This window comes from Bos taurus, chromosome 4 (assembly GCF_002263795.3).
Source record: "Bos taurus isolate L1 Dominette 01449 registration number 42190680 breed Hereford chromosome 4, ARS-UCD2.0, whole genome shotgun sequence".
Taxonomy (NCBI): domain Eukaryota; kingdom Metazoa; phylum Chordata; class Mammalia; order Artiodactyla; family Bovidae; genus Bos; species Bos taurus.
In genome coordinates this window covers 44,147,651-44,168,909 of record NC_037331.1, presented here as the reverse complement: position 1 = coordinate 44,168,909, position 21,259 = coordinate 44,147,651, and the positions used below count along the sequence as shown (strand labels likewise).

Below are 21,259 nucleotides of genomic sequence, written 5' to 3'. Positions count from 1 at the left end.
ATAAGTATGAGCTTTGTTACAGAAATTGATGCTTCATGGCTACCCATGCCAAGAACAGTCTATTTATAATAGAACAAAATACTCTTTAGAGAACTAAGGACCTGAAATCAACTGAGTCACAAACTCCTACCAAGATACCTAGGCTTTATTCTCTTTTCAAAGGCTATGAGCAAAAGAAATAAGCTCAGAATTCTCCACTGCTCCTTATGCTAGTGTGTTTCCAATTGTTGAGGCAATTCAATAGAATTAGAAATTTGCCAGCACTTCAGAGGATGTGGGATTTGAAAGCCTGTCATTTTCCCACAGTCTCTACTGTTCAAGGCATAATGGAGTCTTGGGTACCATGTTTTCATGTCTGATAAACAGCGGAAACTGAGAACACCCCACACAAGTACTGGCTTCTTGCCTACTCCCACTGGAGAGAACCATTCTCCAACAACTGAAATGCTGATAGATTCATTAAATGAATGCACACATCTGTTATTTTCATGTTGAACATCCACAGAAAAGAGCTATGAGAGAATATGTTATAGGAAGATAATCCTTTGGAGGCCTCTCTCAATTTAAGCTGTCCCTGGAACATTAGTTTATCCTATGTAATCTAAAACTTGCCCAAAGTCAGATTATCTGAAGGCAAAAATAAAAGGGCAGGAAAAATAAATGTCAGAATCTCACTTTCCTACAATAGTATGAGTTTATGCTTCTTAAGCCTAAGTGGCTAATGTGTTTTTGATCTCTCTTTTATGCAACATGCCTAGGCTCATTGCACCTCACCTGACATGAACTGAGCACCTGAAGCATGTCTGATAGAAGCTGTGGTTTTTCTATGTCATGACTTCTAATAATCCTCTTTGTTAACTTCCAGTTAAATTGTGTGCATGATATTACTTCATCTCAAACCCTCCAGCACGTTGAAGGTGGTAAGGTGGTATTCTCATGTCTTAATTGGCAGGCAGGATTGTTCTACAGCCTCTCTGGTTCCACTGCTGACAGACAAAAAGTCAGCATTTACACAGGGTATTACGTCTGCAAAGGGATCCTGGAGTACACATTTTCTCTCTACCTTCCAATAAACCTGAGAGATAGACAGTTGTTTTCATTCTCCTCTTAAAGATGAGGAAATTTGAAGTTAAGTAACTTGCCCAAGGTCACAGACACAACTTCAAATTCCTGGCCCTTTGTTTTTCTTCTAGACCAGGAACCTCCCTTGATTACATCATCTCTTATTCCATTATGCACCAAAATTGGAGATCAAAGCATCAATAACAGTTGATGAACTCATTATTCAATAGAGATTCTTAAATGGAAGAGGTCACAGGATGACACTGTGACTTTGTCCTTAAAGTTCTGAGTTGCCGTTTTCTTGGGAAAGAAGGAGAAAAAATAAGAAGTCGAGGGCTGACTGTGCAAATAGAAACCCATCAATTCTTTAAAGCTGATTATTATAGCTTAAGTAATTTCTCTGCCCAAAGATCTTAATAGACATTTATCCAAAGAATACAGATGACACATGAAAAGATGCTCAACATCACTAATAATTAGAGAAATGCAAATCAACCCTGCAATGAGGTACAATCTCACAGCTGTCAGAATGGTCATCACTAAAAAAAGTCTACAAATAACAAATGCTGGGGAGGGTATGGAGAAAGAGGAACCCTCCTACACTGCTGGTGGGAATGTAAATTGGTACAACTACTATGGAGACCATTATGGAGGTCACTTAGAAAACTAAAAAAAAAGAACTACCATAATGTCTAGCAATCCCACTACTGGGCATATACACAGATAAAATTATTAAATTTTTAATTAATGTATCTTTTTTAAGATACATGTACCCTATGTTCATAGCAGCACTATTCACAATAGCCAAGACGTGGAAACAAAGTAAATGTCCACTGACAGATGAATAAAGATGTGGCACACATATACAATGGAATACTGTTCAGCCATAAAAAGAACGAAATAATGCCATTTGTAGAAACATGGAGAGATTTTCATACTAAGTGAAGTCAGAAAGAGAAAGACAAATACCATATGATATCACTTATATGTGGAATCTAAAATATGACACAAATGAAATTATCTATGAAACAGAAACAGAATCACAGATATACAGAACAAACTTGTGGTTGCCAAAGGGGAGGGAGCTGGGAGAAGGAAGGACTGGGAGTTTGGGATTAGCAGATGTAACTAATATACATAGGATGGAAAAACAACAAGGTCCTACTGTGCAGCACAGGAAACTATAGCTGATCTCCTGGGATAAACCATAATGAAAAAGAATACAAAAAATATTGCATATATGGTATAACTGAGTTACTGCAGAAATTAGCACAATACAACACTTCAACCAACCACACTTCAATTTTAAAAATATTATTAATAATCATTTAAAGCAAAAAAAAAAGGCAATTTCCTCACCCTTTTGCTCTCACGGGGTTGCTGGAGTGTCAGGTAACTTGGCCACTTGATATCCTTTTCTTATTTTTTAAAAATGGAAAAAAATATTGGTTATATTTCAAGCCACAAAAAAATACCTAACTGACCTTTGGGTAGTCCAAACTTAGCTCATTTTTTTTGAAGATGAAAATCTAGGATTTTCTTTCAACAGTCCTAATTTCAAATTATAATTCAGAGATACTTTGTTTTGACCTTCCTGATCTTCCTTCCAATATGCATTTTCTTCCACTCACTCAACCTGTTTATAATTTTCTTATATTTGACATCTTTTTATGTACTTGTCACATTTGATACTTTAAAAGTAATTCCCTTGTTTTTACCCATACCTAGAGTCTGTAGAGCCAGTATGTCATTAAAGCTTACTGACAACCAAAGGCATACCATTGAGTAGGTTTCTCTAGAGAAAGCATTTACTCTGGCAAGTGAACAAGATGATCTATTTTGGTGTGACAAGAAAATATTAGAACTTCTATTATGATTTAGTTTTATCTCATATATTTTATTTTTACATATTTTATAATATATATTTGAATATCTATATAATTTACAAGTACATTTAATTTACATTTTTTGAAAGTATATGCTCAAAATATTTTTATTATGGTGTGATGATTTTAAAAATTTTGAAATCATACCCATAGAGAATCAGTAGGTACAAATATTACTAGCTATTACTTACTAACTGCTATGTTCCAGGCATTGTTCAATTCCTTTATTCATCTTAATTCACTTAATCCCCCTAACAACTCTATGAAGTAGGTGCCATAATAACTATACCATTTTATTCCCATGCTGCAAGTGAGATCATTCAGACATTGAAAAGTTGGATAATTTATCTAGAGAGACAGAGCTTCTAAGTGGCAGGATTTTAAATTAGGCTAGTGGACTCCAAACTCTGTCCTCTTAACTACTCTTGTTCACTAGCAATTACTGAACAGAGTGCCAGGTAGGACTGGGCTTAGTGGAATCTACGGGAGCTCATTCTCCTCACTCCTTTGATGAGAGACATTTTCCATTCTCTTTGGAAACTCTCATCTTGAACTTCATCTGTATACCAGATGTTGGCCACAAGATAATTTAGACATGGTCTCTGCCCTCAAGAAGCTACAGTCAATGCAGAAGATAAGACAGTTGTATAAATAGCTATAATATAAGTGGAAAGTGAGAAGGACAAAAAATTAAAGCTACAGAAATTTTGGAGAGTCATTACTTCCAGAGTGAGGAATTGGGAAAAACTTCATGGAATAAAGTACATTTGAGCTGTGGCTTATTCCCTCAAATCACTATATAACTGATAAGAAATTTCACAGTGAAAGTATCTTTGGAAATATTTGTTTTGGGTCTTGGCCTTGCCCTTTCTCCCTTTCACAGTCCTCTCCATATTTAAAAACAGTAGGCTCCTCTAAAAGTGGTATAATCCTGTAACGCTGAGCCCAAGCTAAGCCTAGTTTCCCTGGCAGGGAGCACGTGAATGCAGGGGAGGCATCTTATCAGTGGGGTGATAGGGATGGTGGCGGACACTTAGGCACTGATAGTTTGGTTTTGGTGCCAGGGCCCAGATTTCACAGCTCAGTGTGCTCAGGCAACCACCACTCCTACCTGTTCTGAGGCCTAATGGGTACAAAGCATTATAAGAGACTATAGTTTTGAATTCAGTTTATAACTTAGAATTGAGGAAGTTGTATTTCAACTAGCCCCAAATAGCCTTCATTATAGAAAATGGTTCATGATAGCAAAAGAATTCTCCATAATTATCAGTAGAAAACTGTATCCTACTCCCACACAGAACTCTGTAGCAGGATTAATCAGAACTTAATAAGGCAAATAAATAGTCAAGAGATGGTTTTATGAGTATGCACCATGAGGTGAGCTTTTTTAAGACTGCGAGCTGACACCTTTTGAGGCAGTTTTAATTAGGATTTTGACAGAAGCACATTATTGTCACATTCGGTAAATATTAGTGAGATTCAGTCTCTTCCACATATCCAGTTTAGGAATGCAGTCATTAAGCCCCCACACAGTGATTCAATTCATGAAATACAGAGAAGAAATTGTTTAACTAAGAGATTTGGAAGTTGTCTTAAAGACTGCTGAGAAAGTCAAAGTGTTAGTCACTCAGTTGTGTCTGACTCTGCGACCCCATGGACTATAGCCCACGAGGCTCCTCTCTCCATGGAATTCTCCAGGCAAGAATACTGAAATGGGTAGCCATTTCCTTCTCAAGACTGCTAACCCATGGCAAAACTGGTTGATACATGGGATGAAAGTCAATCCCATGACTTGATAATTTTTGTACTTTCTCTCCATTTTCATTATAAAAGATTTTTACTTTGAATAAGCTCAGAGTAGCATTTTCCAAGATAAGAAAATCAACAGTATTAATATATGTGTGATCCTGAAGCATTGTAGCCAGAAGAGCATAAATAATCTTATGGGTAAGGGGGGTATGGAATTTCATGAGTGATTATGTTGAAAAACATGCCTGTAGGCTTAAGTACTTAATACAACTTACAATCTCTAAAGGAAAATATGGATTGTAAGAGAGGGAAAGTTCTGACTTATTTCTTAGATCTGCACTGATTTATGCCAAACATAAAGCCCTGGACTCATCTTTGCGCCTCAGATTTTCCCTGAATGAGAATGCTACCATGAATGCATCATAGGCCTTATTAATCATTTTTATAAGTTCTTCTGTAATTTAAAAATTCTGAGAAAGTTTAACTTCAAAGAATATCAAAGCTTTTAAAAAGGCTTAAAGCAGAACTGATTCAAGCAGTCCAAGACACTGACAGATGCTTCTGAAGAGTCTGCAGACATGCAGAGACTTGAATTTCCCTTTGAAGCTTGTTTCATCTTTTAATAAGTTTTTCTTACAGTTCAACTATTCCTTCTTGCTTTATATTTTCTCTGGTTCCTTGAACTCTATCCATTCTCTAAACAGAAAACAATGTTATCCTACCCCTTGCAACATAAGAATTCCTGTATTATTAAAACACAAGTCTTTATATCCTTGAAGATACTCACAGATTGAGCAAGCAGCTAGTATTTATTGAGAACTTACTGTAGTCTAAATATGATGCTTATGAAAGGGGTATAAGAAGCAAGCAGAGTTCCAGACAGTACCTCTGAGAGACTTATTGCACTCTAAATGAAAAACTTATTGAATGTGAGCTGAGTTTTAAGACCAATTCCAATCCTTTAAAGCTAGATTTCCCTAGTTGTGCCCTCTATGCTTGATTAGCTCCAATAACAGGGACCTCAATATCTCCTTACAAACTGCCCCTTCCAATATCTGACATCACTTAGTTGCTAGAGAAAACAAACCTCCATATAAACTGAGCTACAAAACAGGAATGAGTCAAGTACTGTAAGTGCTGAATCAGCTGAAAAAGACAAGTTTTGTATGAGGTCAGACGAGAGGAATCACTGATGGTTACTGTGGTCAGAAAAAGATGATGATTTAGGGCAAAATAACCAGTATCTTTCGGTTTTCTCCAAAGTACAACACAAATGTGCATCTTTATTATTACTGGTATCATATGCAAATTCCAGTAATAATTAATATTTATTGAGTGCTTGTTGTTCAGTTGCTAAGTCGTGTCTGAATCTTTGCGACACCATGGACTGCAGCAGGCCAGGCTTCCCTGTCCTTCCCTGTCTCCCAGAATTTGCTTAAACTCATGTCCATTGAGTCAGTGATGCCATTCAACATCTCATCCTCTGTCTCCTCCTCCCCTCAATCTTTCCTAAGAACTAATCAATATGTTAAACTGCCCCTCAAATGACACTGTATATAAATTTTAATATAGGCTTTTTTTCTTTTTACTGAAAGTAGGAATGAAAATTAAGAACAACCAAGATAAAGGGAAGAACTTTTAATGATTTCCAGACCTTTTCTAGCCCTAGAAATTTTAGATGAACATTTTGGCATTCCAGAACAATGCTGGAGGGTAGATATTATTTTCCCTAACTTGAAGAAACTGAGGCTCAGAAAAATTGAGTGACTTGCTAAGGTTTCAAGGCTAATAAAGTGGTAGAATGAAATTAAAACTCAAGTCTATCTGATTCCAAAAACTGCTTTTTCCATTATATTTTAGCGTCAACCCCAGAGTGTTCGCCATCTAATTCTTATCTCCAGATTTCTTTTCTTCTACCCACTGAGCTGAATATAACTCTAAGTACTAACCATATGGGTAAAATTCCATTAGTGATAGAAAACCAAATTATGTTAGCAGGAATTTGAATATTACTGAACTGTTAAGTGGTGTCTGAGTATCTTTTGTTATAAGGAGATTTTGGACTTAATGGCTTCTTTGTTTGCAACAAAATGTAACACATCTACATCTCAAGAGCTGAAATGCATACTAAATAAACTTCCACGGGGTAAGACCGGCATAAAATTTGAATAAAGACTAAGAAAAAGGAAAAAAAAGAAAACCACTAACTTTGGAATTTCTTGCAGGTATTCTGCAAAGGCTCACTGACCTTGGAACATCTGGATGTCTCTTATTGCCCCCAACTATCAGATATAATTATTAAAGCATTGGCCATTTATTGTATTAATCTCACATCTCTCAGTGTTGCTGGCTGTCCAAAGGTATGTGCAGGAGTTAGAGCTCAGACATGTCAGATTGAAGTACTGCCAAAGAACACAGGCAGGGTAGCAATTAGGTGTTGGACTCATAATAGAACTTTTCTTTGCCATATCTGAGGTATTCATCAAGAGTTCTCCTTCCCCAAACTGTAAGTAGCTTTATGATTTCATTTGTGTAAAAGTAGTACCTGGAAAAAGTTAAAGACAATTCTCATACAAATATAAAAATGTGTCAAATATTTATTTAATTCACTAATGAGAGAACCAGCAAAATGATAAGGTCAGTTCACTCAGCATTTGATCAAACTGAGCATTTACAGGAACTGAAGAAAGAATGTTGGAACATGATTGTTAGGTTAAATCCCAAATTGGTTCAAGTCCTACAAGGTAACAAATCAATAACCTTGGAGCTATAGTTTCTACCAGAAATAATCTGCATCTCTCTTAGACAAAAATACAACAGGGAGAATTTGAGCCCTAATCGATAATAAATAGTATGTCCAAAAAGCGGCATAATTCCTTGTATAATTTCTCAGTTGGACCTGTTAAAATAATGTTCCAGTAAACGTGAAAGGGTAGGCAACCGTCTTTTGTCTTATTTTTCAAGTGTTTGACAATTTTTCTTGACGTCTGTTTTTGAAAGGAATATATACTCATTACAAAATCTTTGTACTGCATATATTAAAAGTATGAAAGTAAAAATTCAAAGTCATACCACCATCCAGGACGTAGAATTCTTTTCTATGTACAGAGATTATAGTTAAAGAAGGTTTGTCTTGCTTTTTAAAGAATAGAATCATACTTTCTAAAATGCACTGTAACCTACTTTCTTTTCTCTTAATATACTACAGATAATATCACCAGGTCAAGAAATAGAGGTCTCTGGTTCTGGGTTAATTTGGCATATTAAATATACCCTGATAATTTTGTTCCCTCTTGAAACGCTACCAAAACTGCAGAAGAAGGATAAGGGCCCACAATGATAGGGAAAACAGTAGGAGACAAAAGCAACAAAATTTTGGAAACCTGAAAATAGATGAATTAATTTAGCATACCAGAGACAACTTTGAATCCTAAACCAATAGTAGAGAAAGCTGGGGAAAGAATGGATTTACACCATAACCTTCAACTTGGCAATACTGTATACTTCTGTAACTGGGTTAAGAGGATGGCTAAAGTAAGGAAGACTGGGTTAAAAGTTCTTGAGAAGTAGGTACATCAATAGATCTCCTTCCCTATTCTATGCTTTCAGGCAACTACCCCTCGTCATCCTCACCAGATTTGAGATATATTTCCTAGAGCCAGATTTCTCAACCGTGGCATTACTGACATTTGGACAAGATCATTCTTTACAGTGGGGGATTGTTTTGTGCACTGTGTGATGTTTAACTACATCCTTGCTCTCTATCCAGTACGTGTCAGTAGCACCTAGCCCCTGCCCCCCATACCTCCAGTCATGACAATAATAAATGTCTCCAGATATTGTTGAATGTTCTCTGATGGAGGAGGGGAGTAAAATCTCTCTACTATCCACTCTACAGATAATAAAACAGAAGGTGGCCAGGCTGGAAGACATCATGTAAAACTGAGAGCTTGGATACAAAAGTAAAAATGGGAATTAAGTGACTAAATGCTTAATGCAGAGATACTCAGCACTTTTCCAACACAGCATCCAGAATTTGGCTGCCAGATCTTTCCCTCCAGGCAGGAGGCTGGAATTCTTTTTTCTGGGGACTCTGACTAGTCCAAGATGAAAACTGAAAAATACTGACATTTGTGGATTTTCCAACAAATAACTCATTTAGCCCACTGAAGCTGAAAGAAGAGAAGGCCCATATTATGCACTCAGACCTTCCATTCAGCTTTTGTTGTTGTTTTTGTTTAGTCGCTAAGTCATGTCCAACTCTTTTATGACACCATTATTTGTAGCCCACCAGGCTCCTCTATTCATGGTATTTCCCAGGCAAAAACACTGGAGTGGGTTGCCATTTCCTTTTCCAGGGGATCTTCCTGACCCAGAGATCAAACCTGCATCTTCTGCATTGCAGGTGGATTCTTTACTGCTGAGCCTCTAGGGAAGTCCAATCAGTTTTTAGCTTTTCACTATTAATCACCAGCAGACAGTCAAGGACATGAGGCCACACTTAGGAGAAAAGCCTCTAAAGGAGAAGATAAAGACCAAACCAAATTAACAGAAAAACCTCAGAGGAAGTAAACTACCCAAAGGGAAGAAAACTAAAATATCTCTTAAAAAATCCTCAGAAATTGTGAAGTTACTAACAATTTTGTCCTCTTCTGTTGCACACATTAAAGTATCACCTGAACTTTCAAGACTCCTTGCATTCTAACTGGTCTAAAAATTCAGCTTCTCAGTTGTTCAGTCTGGGTAGTGAGTAGGTTAAGAGAGTGATGCTAGAACCTCCTGATTTCTCTATCATTAACCATCCCACAATAAGGAGGAGGCAGTGGTGGGAAAGCTATGGTCAATCATGACAAAATTGATCTAGAAAGTTTACAATAAAATTCTTCTTTGTTCAACAGCCTTTAGAACTAGGGAAACCAGATGTCTTTCTGGTCAGCATCATCTGGTTCTAGAAGTAAGCTGGGGCAAGGTATCAGGACAGCAGTGACCATGAACCCTCTGCAGCTTGGGCAGTCACAGCTCGTGGGGTCCTTGCTTTCACTGCACACGGACACACAGACACATGGGTAACACATGGCTCACTGGGAACTGCCCTGGCTCTAAAGAAAGCACAGATGTTGACTGGGTTTTTAAGAGGCTCCACTAATAAGGGAGGGAAATAGGAGAATGAGAAAAGGAAAGACTCTAAAGAGAACAAGAACTGCGGCAGAGGATTTGTGTTTGTTTGTTTTGTTTTTGTAAGGAAAAACCAACAGAGTTCCTTCAACAAAATGTGCAGTGGACGTTGTCTTACAGCCTAGAAACTAAGGAGGATAACACAAATAACATTTTATAAAATGCATCACTCTACACTGAAGATCTAGACTGAGAAAAAGGAAGGAGAGTAGATTATTTCAGAATCTCAATGTAAAGGAAAAGCATTGAGCTTTACCATCTCTGCAGGTGAAATGAATATTCTGATTCAGAAGATGTAATGACCATAATATGAACACTCCCCACAGCCTCAGAAATCATAAGGCTGTGGTCCTGTCTAATATATTTCAGTTCCATTGTTTCTAATGAGCCATAATACACTTCAGTGTCTGGCTTATCATTCTAGGCTACATTTCCCAAAAGTCCATGAGTTAATCTTGAATGGGCATCTTATACGCCTCCTGGAAGGTCCCTATAACCAGCTCACCTCCAAGGTTAGTGAGTAATACTATGACCTCATCCTACCCAGCACTAATATGGGAATAACATAATCTCTGCTCAGTAGGACTGAGATCAAGACCTTGTATCTGGGAGTTAAGAATGTGGCCAGTCACCTCGACCTCCAGTTTCCAGCTCCCATAAGTTCCAAAAACATCACCTCAGTCACTGAACACTTGGGATTCTGATCTACAGGAAATGTTGGGCTCCTTTTCAGTTCCTCCAGTAACAAAAAAACCTAGTACTCTGAGCTCTACCTCTCTGGTATTTTTCTATCATCTCATTGTCTTTCCTTTTCCTACAATTCATTAGGGGCAGGCTACCTCCTGCTCCCAATGATATCAGATCCTCAGAGACCCATAGAGTGTGGCAGGAATGTCTGAAGGCATTTATGTGAGAATCAGTTGCAATGTTAAACCTTGGTCCTGAGCATGTTCTGGAAACAGGGCATACTTAGACAATGACATCTATCTTTCCAAACATAAAAAGTATACATTTCAAATTAAAGGGGTTTTCTGCATAATTCTCTCAATTTTATGTAAAAAACAAGAGCTTAGCCTCATGGCATGTTTTTTTAGAATGTTCAAACACTTAAAGTAAATTAAATCCAGTTGGAAAAAAATTCCTTTGGGGAGAGTAATCTAGTTGATTCTGCAACAAGTCTCAGTTCAGCTATAAATTCAAACACTAGACCTTGAGTAAGTGAAGTAATCTAAGAAGTGGAGTTGAATTACTTCTACAGAACATCTGTGCAAACCCTCAAGATGTTGGAACCGTTAGCAGAAATTCTCAGTGTGAGATTCATGTAGTCTCTGTGGCTTCTGCTCTTCTTTCCTCTGCTGCCTACAAACATCTCTCTCACCTACTAGTCCCTTTCCAGAATCAATTATTCCATATACAAACCATCAGAGATGTCCAGATCCCTTCTTATAGCAAGTTGATTCTGTTTGTAGGTTAATATATATTATATATATATTCATGTAATACATATATTACAGTTTTGTAACATGTGGTGTTATTAAACTTATGCTTCTCAAATTGATGATGCCTTAGAGTGGATTTCAAATTTAAAGCCAAATGCTGTTACAGCAGAATTTCGTAAGTTGCTCATACTGGTGTGACAAATATTACTAGAAAATTTTGATGACGTTTCCCATCCTAAATAGGTAACTCTAAAATAAAAATAACAGCAGGATCACAAATTCTTATAGTGCCACTTGAAAGAGACCTTTTACTGTTCTGGAAACAGACTAAGTCACTGACCTGAGTTATAGGCTCATCACATGGTAAGAGAATATGCAAGGGTTCTGACTATATTTGTTATAGACTGAGTATTTATGTCATTCCAAAATTCACATGTTGAAACCCTCATCCCTGGCGCGAAAGTATTAGGAGGTAAGGCGCTGGGGAGGTAATTAGGTTTAGATTGAAGTCACGAGGGTAGCACCCCCATGATGGAATTAGTGTCCTTGAAGAATAGAAAGAAACTAGAGCTCCCTTCGGGCTTACCTGGTGGTTCAGATGATAAAGAATCTGTCTGCAATGCAGGAGACCCAGGTTTAACCCCTGGGTTGGGGAAATCCCCTGGAAAAGGAAATGGCAACCCACTCCAGTATTCCACCATGTACAGTTACAGCAAGAAGGTAGCCATCTACAAATCAGGAGGAGGACCCTTACCAGACACTGAACCTGTGGGCAACTTGATCTTGGACTTAGCTTCTAGAACTCTGAGAAATAAATATATGCTAGTTAAACCAACTAGTCTGTAGTATTTTGTTAAAACAGCCCAAACTGACCAAAATACTATTCTTCCTTGGGATGCAGCTGGTCGAAATAATCAGTAGTTACTTTGGCTCTATGTCCAGATTACTGACTCAGCAATGGAGATGTTATCAGCAAAATGCCATTACCTGCACATTTTGGATGTTTCTGGTTGTATCCTGCTTACTGACCAAATGCTTGAGAACCTTGAAATGGGCTGCCGACAACTCCGGATCCTAAAGATGCAGTACTGCAGACTTATTTCCAAGTAAGTATGTACCTGAATATGAAAAGGTCTGTGAACTACTTCTTGAGAAAACAGATTATGTCACCACAGCATTCACAATACAATCCATAGTGGCTTTCAGAGTTAGGAAGTTTTTATTTTTCACCTAACTGAAGCCAATATATTGAGCTCACCTCTAAAATGGTCTTTGTGGTTTTATACTCCTTTTCCAGTAGTCCTTCTACTCTTAGTGCTTCCCTTTCCTTGACTGTGCAGATGCCCAAAGCCCTAACTCTGCTCCTCAAGGAATAATCACTAGCTCTTCCTCTACTTCCTTCTCAAAATAATACCATTCAGTTAATCTCTCCTGTGGGTTAAGAAAATCATCAGACATAGTAATAGCGGTGTTAGTCACTGAGTTGTGTCTGACTCTTTGTGATCCCACAGACTGTAGCCCGCCAGGCTCCTCTGTCCATGGGAATTCTCCAGGAAAGAATACTACTGGAGTGGGTTGCCATTCCCTTCTCTAGAGGATCTTCCCAAATTGAAGCCGGGTCTCCTGCATTGCAGCCAGATTCTTTACCGTTTGAGGTAGCTCACAATTAGGTACAAATGACTAACAGTTATGAGTCCCATCTCCCCCAAAGCTATTTGTTATATATTTGTTATTTTACTAAGATTTAGCGCTAAGAGTCAGACACGACTGAGAGACTTCATTTTCACTTTTCACTTTCATGCATGGGAGAAGGAAATGGCAACCCACTCCAGTGTTCTTGCCTGGAGAATCCCAGGGACGGGGGAGCCTGGTGGGCTGCTGTCTATGGGGTCGCACAGAGTCGGACACGACTGAAGTGACTTAGCAGCAGAGCTCAGAGTCAGGTATTCTGATAACTGCTACAGGCCAAATGCCTATTTCCTCAATTTACAAAATATTTCCAATGAAATAACAGCTGGGTAAACAAGAAATCTATAAAGGTATAAATCTATCAGGTGTTATCCTATGATTTTAGATAGAAAGCCATTTTTTGCTTTGTTGTTAATTTTTTTTTTCTATTGACTGGAAATAAAAACGTGTAAGTATTTTAATGTCCTGATGAAGTAACCCGTGGAGTGTTCACATGAGAATTCTTGACCAGTTCCTGAAGGTCAGGTTCTTTTCTGAAAGTTGGAAAAATGAATACTAAGAATTAATATTATCAAGGTACAAAGTACATAATGTGTTCTAAGTATGTAGATTTCACAGAGGAACTTTCTTAGTTAAACAGCCCTGGCAAGAGCTGAACCCATGAGATCTGGTCACTTGATAACTGAGGAAGAAAATGATTTTTGATCTAATGATATGTGTGCTAAAATGAAATGAAAAAACAAAAACAAAGCTATTACTTATAGAATAAGCACTTCCACTGGGCCTAGACTTGCCAGGGGAGAAGGCAGCCAACTGAAAATGGATCAGAAAAAAGAGGACAGGTTGTTGAAAATTGTTGAAGAAGAATAGAGACTCAACCTTTCTTGATAGGTCTGGCGATGACTGACATCAATATTATTAACTCAGAGTATTACACCATGAAATAAGGTCCTAGGAATTTCTGTTAACCTTGTGATATCATAAAACAGCCAAGATATCACCTGTGGGTAAGATGATAGTCAATGGATAATGTATTACACAAAGGAGTTTAGTTTTTAGTCTTTTGATTATATTTTGCCAATCATTATTTTGGGGAGGTAATATTATTAAACTTCTGAAATGTAGGATGTGAAGTAGAATGAATGGAAGACTTAGCTAGGGTCCCTGTGAAACTAAACATGGTTACCCACTCCTCGTGCAAGGTCCATAGATTGAAAAAAAATAAAAAATGCAAGGAAAATAAACAAGTAAGATTTTACTACTAGCTGGGGTTGCCCCTCCCGCCCCCCCCCCCCCCCCCCCCCCCCCCAACCAATGCAAAACTCTAGTTAACTAGCTGAATCCATGGAAAATTCCTTTACCCAATCCAGGACCGTTAAAGGCCTGCTTTGTTTTCTACCACCAGGCCTGGCTGTCCCTATCAGCCAGGAGCAGACAGAGACTTGGCCCTCATGCTTAAAGGGGAGCCGGCTTGTCTGCCCATCTTATTGTCTAAAGAGGCCAAACCATTTCAGTTTCCCTTGTAGCTCCACTCCTGCTAAGATCCAGTAAGAAAGCGGTCTAGAATTTTCTGATTCTATCCTTGTCTAGCAATGGAGAGGGCTGTCCCACAGCATGGTGGCTAGGCTAGTAAGGCTCCAGGAGCATCTGTCTTGACATCCAGCTTCCATGAGAGGATGCTACTTGTCAGTCAAGGAGGTCCCAAGATACTTGGGTTTCAAAATTCTGATTAGAGCAGTGGTAAGGTCTGGCCTCATTTTGCTGTTTGGGCTCAGATCTAAAGAGTAGAGCATTTTCTTCTTCACTTAGACCCATGGGATCCTTGGGTGGAGTTGGAAATGCTGCAGAGTATGTGAACCCTTGAAGACACAAGTTCATGATGGTATCTAAAAAAAGCAGTTGTTTGCTCTTGCTCCCTCAACAGTGAGAGCTTTGTTTCGTCTGGGTGAAATGAAACATCTGGAAATTAGGATGGAGGAGATTTTTCTTGGGAAGAGGTTTCATGACTTTGAATCACAAAGCAAAATATTCTCACACATCTGACTCCATTTGAACATAAAAACGTATGAAATCATATAAAATCTAGTTATAGCCCTCAGAAGAAATTGTCCTATATACAAATTCCTCCATACTCAATGGAATCTGAAAATATTTCACCAGCTTTACAAATCAAAGAGGTCTGTCTATTCAGCCTACCCTTTCTGAACCAGGGAAGTAGTTAGTAAACTTTTGGTCAATGAGCAAATTATCTAAAGCTCTTTTGCAGGAGAGCTTCCAGCATGAGATATTCTGTCATTCTACAACCTCAGAGCCTGAAGGGATCCCAGGAAATGATTCCAGAGGTCTCATGTGGAGACATAATAAGTGAATGAAAGTCGCTCAGTCGTGTCTGACTCTTTGCAACCTTGTGGACTGTAGCCCACAAGGAGTGGGTTGCCATTCCATTCTCTAGGGGATTTCCTGATCCAGGGATCGAACCCAGGTCTCCTGAATTACAGGCAGATTCATTACTGTCTGAGCCACCAAGGAAGCCCATTAGAGACATAATTCTCCTTTAATTCAAGGAGAAATTCTTAATAACTGAGATAAATATGACAAGAGAATCTAGCTGTCTACATTTGAAGCAGTTGTATCCACCAAGTCTTTCAACTTATAGACCTCTGTGAGGAAAACAAGATAGGCAAAGGAAAAAATGAAAAGCATAATGGGAAAGCCAGAGAAAGACCCAAACGATGGTCTCCAACAATCCAGGAGGGTCTGAGCCACAAAGAAGCAGAAGAGCCGTTAAGTCTGTAACTGGCAAAGAGCAAAAGGATCCTTCTGACATTATTGGGGTCTGGAATCCAAAATTTTAAACATTAGAGAGATGAGCAGAGAAAATCTAGATGGTTGTCAGAGCTTTGAACAGCAGTACAGAGATTCTTTGAAGACCTTATTTAGCAGTTGTTGGCAGCATAAATTACTACCTAAACACTCTAAGAGATCTGCATTGTTAGAAAATCTTAATAAAACTCAGAGTTCTCCTCTCCAGCTCATGGGAATGTCTTTGTGGAAAGGCCTTTGTAATCTGGACCTACTGAATTTTATTACTAATATGAACAAATAATATTACTTAACTATTATTATTTGTCATGTACTGTGCTAAATCCTATTTTATTATCTAATACTCACAAATACTCTATTACCATAAAAATGAATAAGGAAACTATCTTAAACAGGTTAAATAACATGCCTAAAGTCATACAAATAAAAGAGCCATACTTTGTACCTAGGTCTTATCATTGCTATGCTATTCTTTTGTCTTTAGATTAGTGATTTTCAAGCTTTCCTAAAGCCCTAAGATTCAAGAGATTTGATCAGTAAGGGAAGATAAGTACTCTCTGCCTACTTTACTGGCTGATGCATAAATACAAGGCTGATTATAAGCAGTCTTTGATGTAGGCTCCAAATTCTTTCTTTTAGCTTACTCAATTAACTAGAAGGAAATTTGAGGGCAGTTCCCTGATAGCTCAGCTGGTAAAGAATCCGCCTGCAATGTAGGAGACCTGGGTTCAATCCCTGGGTTAGGAAGATCCCCTGGAGAAGGGAAAGGCTACCCACTCAGTATTCTGGCCTGGAGAATTCCATGGACTGTATAGTCTATGGGGTCGCAAAGAGTCGGACATGACTGAGCGACTTTCACTTCATTCAATGTTTATATAGGGATAACCTTTAATCAGAGACTACTTTGTCAACAAATGTCCATCTAGTTAAGGCTATGGTTTTTCCAGTAGTCATGTATGGATGTGAGAGTTGGACTATAAAGAAAGCTGAGTGCCAAAGAATTGATGCTTTTGAACTGTGATGTTGGAGAAGACTCTTGAGAGTCCCTTGGACTGCAAGGAGATCCAATCAGTTCATCCTAAAGGAAATCAGTCCTGGGTGTTCATTGGAAGGACTGATGTTGAGGCTGAAACTCCAATATTTTGGCCACCTGATGCGAAGAGCTGACTTATTCGAAAAGACCCTGATGCTGGGAAAGATTGAAGGCAGGAGGAAAAGGGGATGACAGAGGATGAGATGGTTAGATGGCATCACCAACTCAATGAACATGAGTTTGGGTAAACTCCGGGAGTTGGTGATGGACAGGGAGGCCTGGCGTGCTGTGGTTCATGGGGTCGCAAAGAGCCAGACACTATTGCGACCGAACTGAACTGAACTTTTAATCCCTTTTAATTTATGAAAAACAAAAGTCATTTACAACCTAAACCCTCTAATGTAATACAACTGTTTGTGGCATTTCATGTTTGAAAATCTTTGTTCTATTCTGATCCAAAGAAACCTCTCTCACCAGGTTAAATGTGTAATGACTAACCATTGTAGTAGACTGCTTCAGTTTTCAAATCATTTCTTACCAGGTCTTGGTATTGCTCAGGCCAAGCCTGAGTAGAAGGTACTCAAAGGATTCCATATGCACATGAAAGAACTTAGAACACACAGTGATTCCTAAGTAGACATTTTCTTTTCAATATTTCCCAGCTCCCATATAGATTAGAGCATCAAGCTATTAAAAAGAAAGAGGGGGTGTTTGAGACAATCAGGCAGACAAACATGTTTCTAGCAGGAGCATTCAGTTTCTACATTTTCAAGTTTTCTGATACTTTTCAAAAGTTCTTATGTGCAAATACACAGCTACACAGAATGTTGTGAAAAGTAACTCTGAAACTCACTGGCAGTGAGTTTGAAATGGACCATGCTGGTCCGTTCTCTTGGTTAGGTCCTGTGTCTTAGGAGTCAGTCAATGCAAGGATGACCAAAGTCCTAGTAAGGTGGTGAGGGCAGCTAGTTTATGGCCTAAAGATTTTCTAAAGGGGGGAGAGGAAGCAGACTAGGAACTAGTCTACACTAGTATTCCAACTCTAAAACTAATGCCAAATTTGCCCTAAACAGATTCAGATTTTTCAGTTTTCCCCAGGACCATGCTTGCTGGTAAAATATGTAGGACTAAGTTATCCCTAGAGACATTCTAGACTTGAGGAAGCCTTAACCTCCTGGCATTTGTGATTGGGGGAAGAGGGTCTCAGATCTGATACTTTGTTCCTCTCTTGTCTGGATCACCTTCAATGGCCAGGAGGCCCTCTGATGTTTAGTTTCAGTGAAGCTGACTGTGGGTAAAAGGCAGAGCAGTGCTTATCACTAACAGCTAAAGTAGAGGTAGTATGGAATTGCAGAAGTACTGTGTACTTCATCCATGGCCAGGGATCAATCTGCAGCTTTTTTTTTTAATATGCAGTTCATTTTTATTCTGTCACATGATATTGCACTTAATGAGTAGTTTTCCTATTCATTCCCTATTTTTCTTGTCTATATTGAGTCAAAATCCCCAACTTTCTTTTTCTTGTTACTTTTTCAAACTCCCATTACTTGCTAACTTTTTATATCACATTACCTACCATCTATCTTCCTGGGTCTTATAAGTCATTTGAGAAACTCTATTACCCAGTATTTATGTATCCTCAAACTTAATACTGGAGAAGGGAATGGCAAGCCACTCCAGTATTCTTTCCTGGAAAATTCCACAGACAGAGGAGCCTGGCAGGCTCTAGTCCACATGACTTAGCGACTGAACAAACTTAGCATTAAGAGTACTTATCCTCTTACCAGTTAACTAGAGTTCTCAAAAACTCTTGCTCTTCTGAGGCCAAAGGTTGTACGTAATTTGCTCAACTATTTACAAATCTTTTACTCCCAAACATGTCCTTTTCCTGTAGGTCAAGACCTTGTTGCATAAACTCAGTAGTATTGTTATCATCAGTGGCATTAAATCATTATCAATAACTGTGAAATATAGTATGTGTGTCCAGCGCTCTGCTGTTAGGATGTTGGAAACAGCAACCTAAACCAAACCAAACTAGACCAAAAACCAGCAGAAGATAAGACAGCTAAAGAGCTCCTCAGTAAACTACTAAAGTCTCTTTGATTTTGCTATTACTGCTGTATTTCAGGAGATACCAAGAAATGTGATATGCCCTTAAATACCTTCTTAAAGGAAAGAAAAATAACAAAGTCTAAAATTATAAACAGTTTATACCATGAAACTATGTACTGGAAAGAAACTAATTCTATGGTCAACTTCCTACGAAAGTTTAGAGGAGGTAACATTGGGTTGGAGTCTTAAAAGACAGGCAAAGTTTAGACAGGCAGAGACAGGCTGAAGGGTAAGTAACAACAGATCTCTGTTGCCCAGGATAGTGCTTTAACCTTTTAACCATGCTTCTGAGTCCCCCAGCATTTGGTATTATATTGTGGCAGGTTTTTGAGGTTAAAAAAAAAAAAATCTCACAGGAAACACTTTAAAAAACATGGCAATCTTGTCAACTACATAGAATTGAAAAGGGAGAAAAATCTTCAGAAGAAAATAGAGAAAGCTAAAGATATCTATTATTTTTGCATGATACTATTCTACGTAGAAGACATAAAGATTATATAAGTAATTTAAAACATAGAATCACACTTCTTCAAAAAGATTGAAAAATTAGCAGAATGCTTTTTTTTTTAATCTTTATATTGAAAATTTATATTCAAAAATTTTCAATCTTTATATTGATTTTGGACTTTATAAATTTATAAATTTTCAAACTTTATATTGATATTGGACTATAGACTTATCTTCAAATTTGAGAATAAATATTTCTCTGAAGAGAAGACATCTCTTTGCTAAGTTTTAATGCACAGGGATTTGTGGCTCAGAACTAGAAATTAGTATAACAACTGCTTTTCCTTAAATTGTTCTTTAAACTTTTGTAAGTTTTATGAGTGCAAGTATAGTAGCCAAAAAGCAATGTGGTAAGAAACAGAACTGGCAATGCTTTGGCTGTCTCTCTGCTGAGTTTGCTTACAATTATTTTAAACTACCTAAGATTTGACTGAAGTGAAATGGTCTTTTAAACAACTGATGTATCTTAGCTTTTTTGTAAATTTCATAGCCATACCAGAACTCATATGGCCACTGAACACAAACTTAAGTATATGACATCAGCCTCCATATTAATGACTCAGTTTCCAAACTTATGCAATTAATAACTGAATGTAATATACAGTAATAGCAAGCAAAGAATCCCCTACATGGGCAAATGTTGTTACTTATCTCTGTTCCTGCAGAAGCTGCCAGTTACTTATTTCCTTTCTAGTGCTGATCTCACCATTCAAACCAGCTTCCCAGGAAAATCCTTCTGTCCTGGAAATGACATTATTTTCAAGTTAGATATACTTTTTTTCTGATGTTGAAATATTGTGCTTTATAGGACATATATATTTGGTCATTCAGAGGATCAAAATTTATCTTATATATATGTATTTGGTCTTCCTCCATGGTTTCTGGCTCACAGCTCCCAAAATCTTTGGAATTTCCTGAGTGATAAGAGCAATGGAAGAATCTTTTATCATAGTATTTGGTCTCTTACCTTCAGTTTCTGAAACTGATTCAGAGCCACAAGGCGAAATGATGGGTGTCTTGTTATTCATAACAAGTCCCTTTCTACTACAACTGAGTTTATGTTAAGGAGGTGACTTCTGGAAAGCACCTAAGAATGAGGGCTGGTTGCCAAGGGAATCAACCATGAATAGAGGAGTGAAACATTTTCAGGATGATTTCAAAAATCACCCTCTGATTTCTGGGGAGAAGTGAGGGACTGGAGGTTGACTCAGTCACCAACGGCCAGTGATTTAATCAATCATGCCTACATAATGAAGCCTCCATAAAAACCCAAAAGGAACAGGCTGAAGATCTTCAGGTTGCTGAATGCATAGATTTGGGGCGAGTGGTATGCCTGTAGAAAGCAACGATTGGCATCCTTTCCCCATATCTTGCCCCATGCAGCTCTGATACCTGGTTGTTCTTGAGTAATATCCTTTAATGAACCAGTGATTCAGTGAGTAAATGTCTCTGTTTTCTGTGAGCAGCTCTAGGTAGTAGATCAGAAGCCCAGGTAACAACCTGGACTTGAGATTGACATCTGGAAGGTTTTCCGTGGGTCTGAACTCTTAACTTGTAGAATCTAATGCTATACCTGGATATATAGTGTTAGAAATGGGCTGAATTATAGGATGGCCAGCTGGTATCTTAGAACTGTTAAGTGGTGTGGGAAACACCACCACCCCATGTTGGAACTGGGGTCCCAAATGGCTTTCTGATGATTTCTTTGCTTTCTTCTTTCTCAGGAACACATATTTTTAATCATTTTGGTCATGGACACCTTTGAGAAGTCAATGAAAGTCACA

At 38.1% G+C, this 21,259-nt stretch overlaps 2 protein-coding genes across 2 annotated transcripts in view; one reads left to right on the top strand and one right to left on the bottom strand.

The window, feature by feature from the left end:
* Positions 1–21,259, top strand: part of FBXL13 (F-box and leucine rich repeat protein 13) — a 217,002-nt gene that overhangs the window by 194,863 nt on the left and 880 nt on the right. The window contains exons 19-20 of the mRNA XM_005205376.5: positions 6,923–7,057; positions 12,254–12,417. Of these exons, the coding sequence (XP_005205433.2) occupies positions 6,923–7,057; positions 12,254–12,417 (299 nt within the window). The remainder of the gene's footprint in view (positions 1–6,922; positions 7,058–12,253; positions 12,418–21,259) is intronic.
* Positions 19,645–21,259, bottom strand: part of FAM185A (family with sequence similarity 185 member A) — a 91,225-nt gene continuing 89,610 nt past the window's right edge. Inside the window, exon 8 of the mRNA XM_024991321.2 lies at positions 19,645–20,216. Within this exon, the coding sequence (XP_024847089.1) occupies positions 20,185–20,216 (32 nt within the window). The 3' untranslated portion in view covers positions 19,645–20,184. The remainder of the gene's footprint in view (positions 20,217–21,259) is intronic.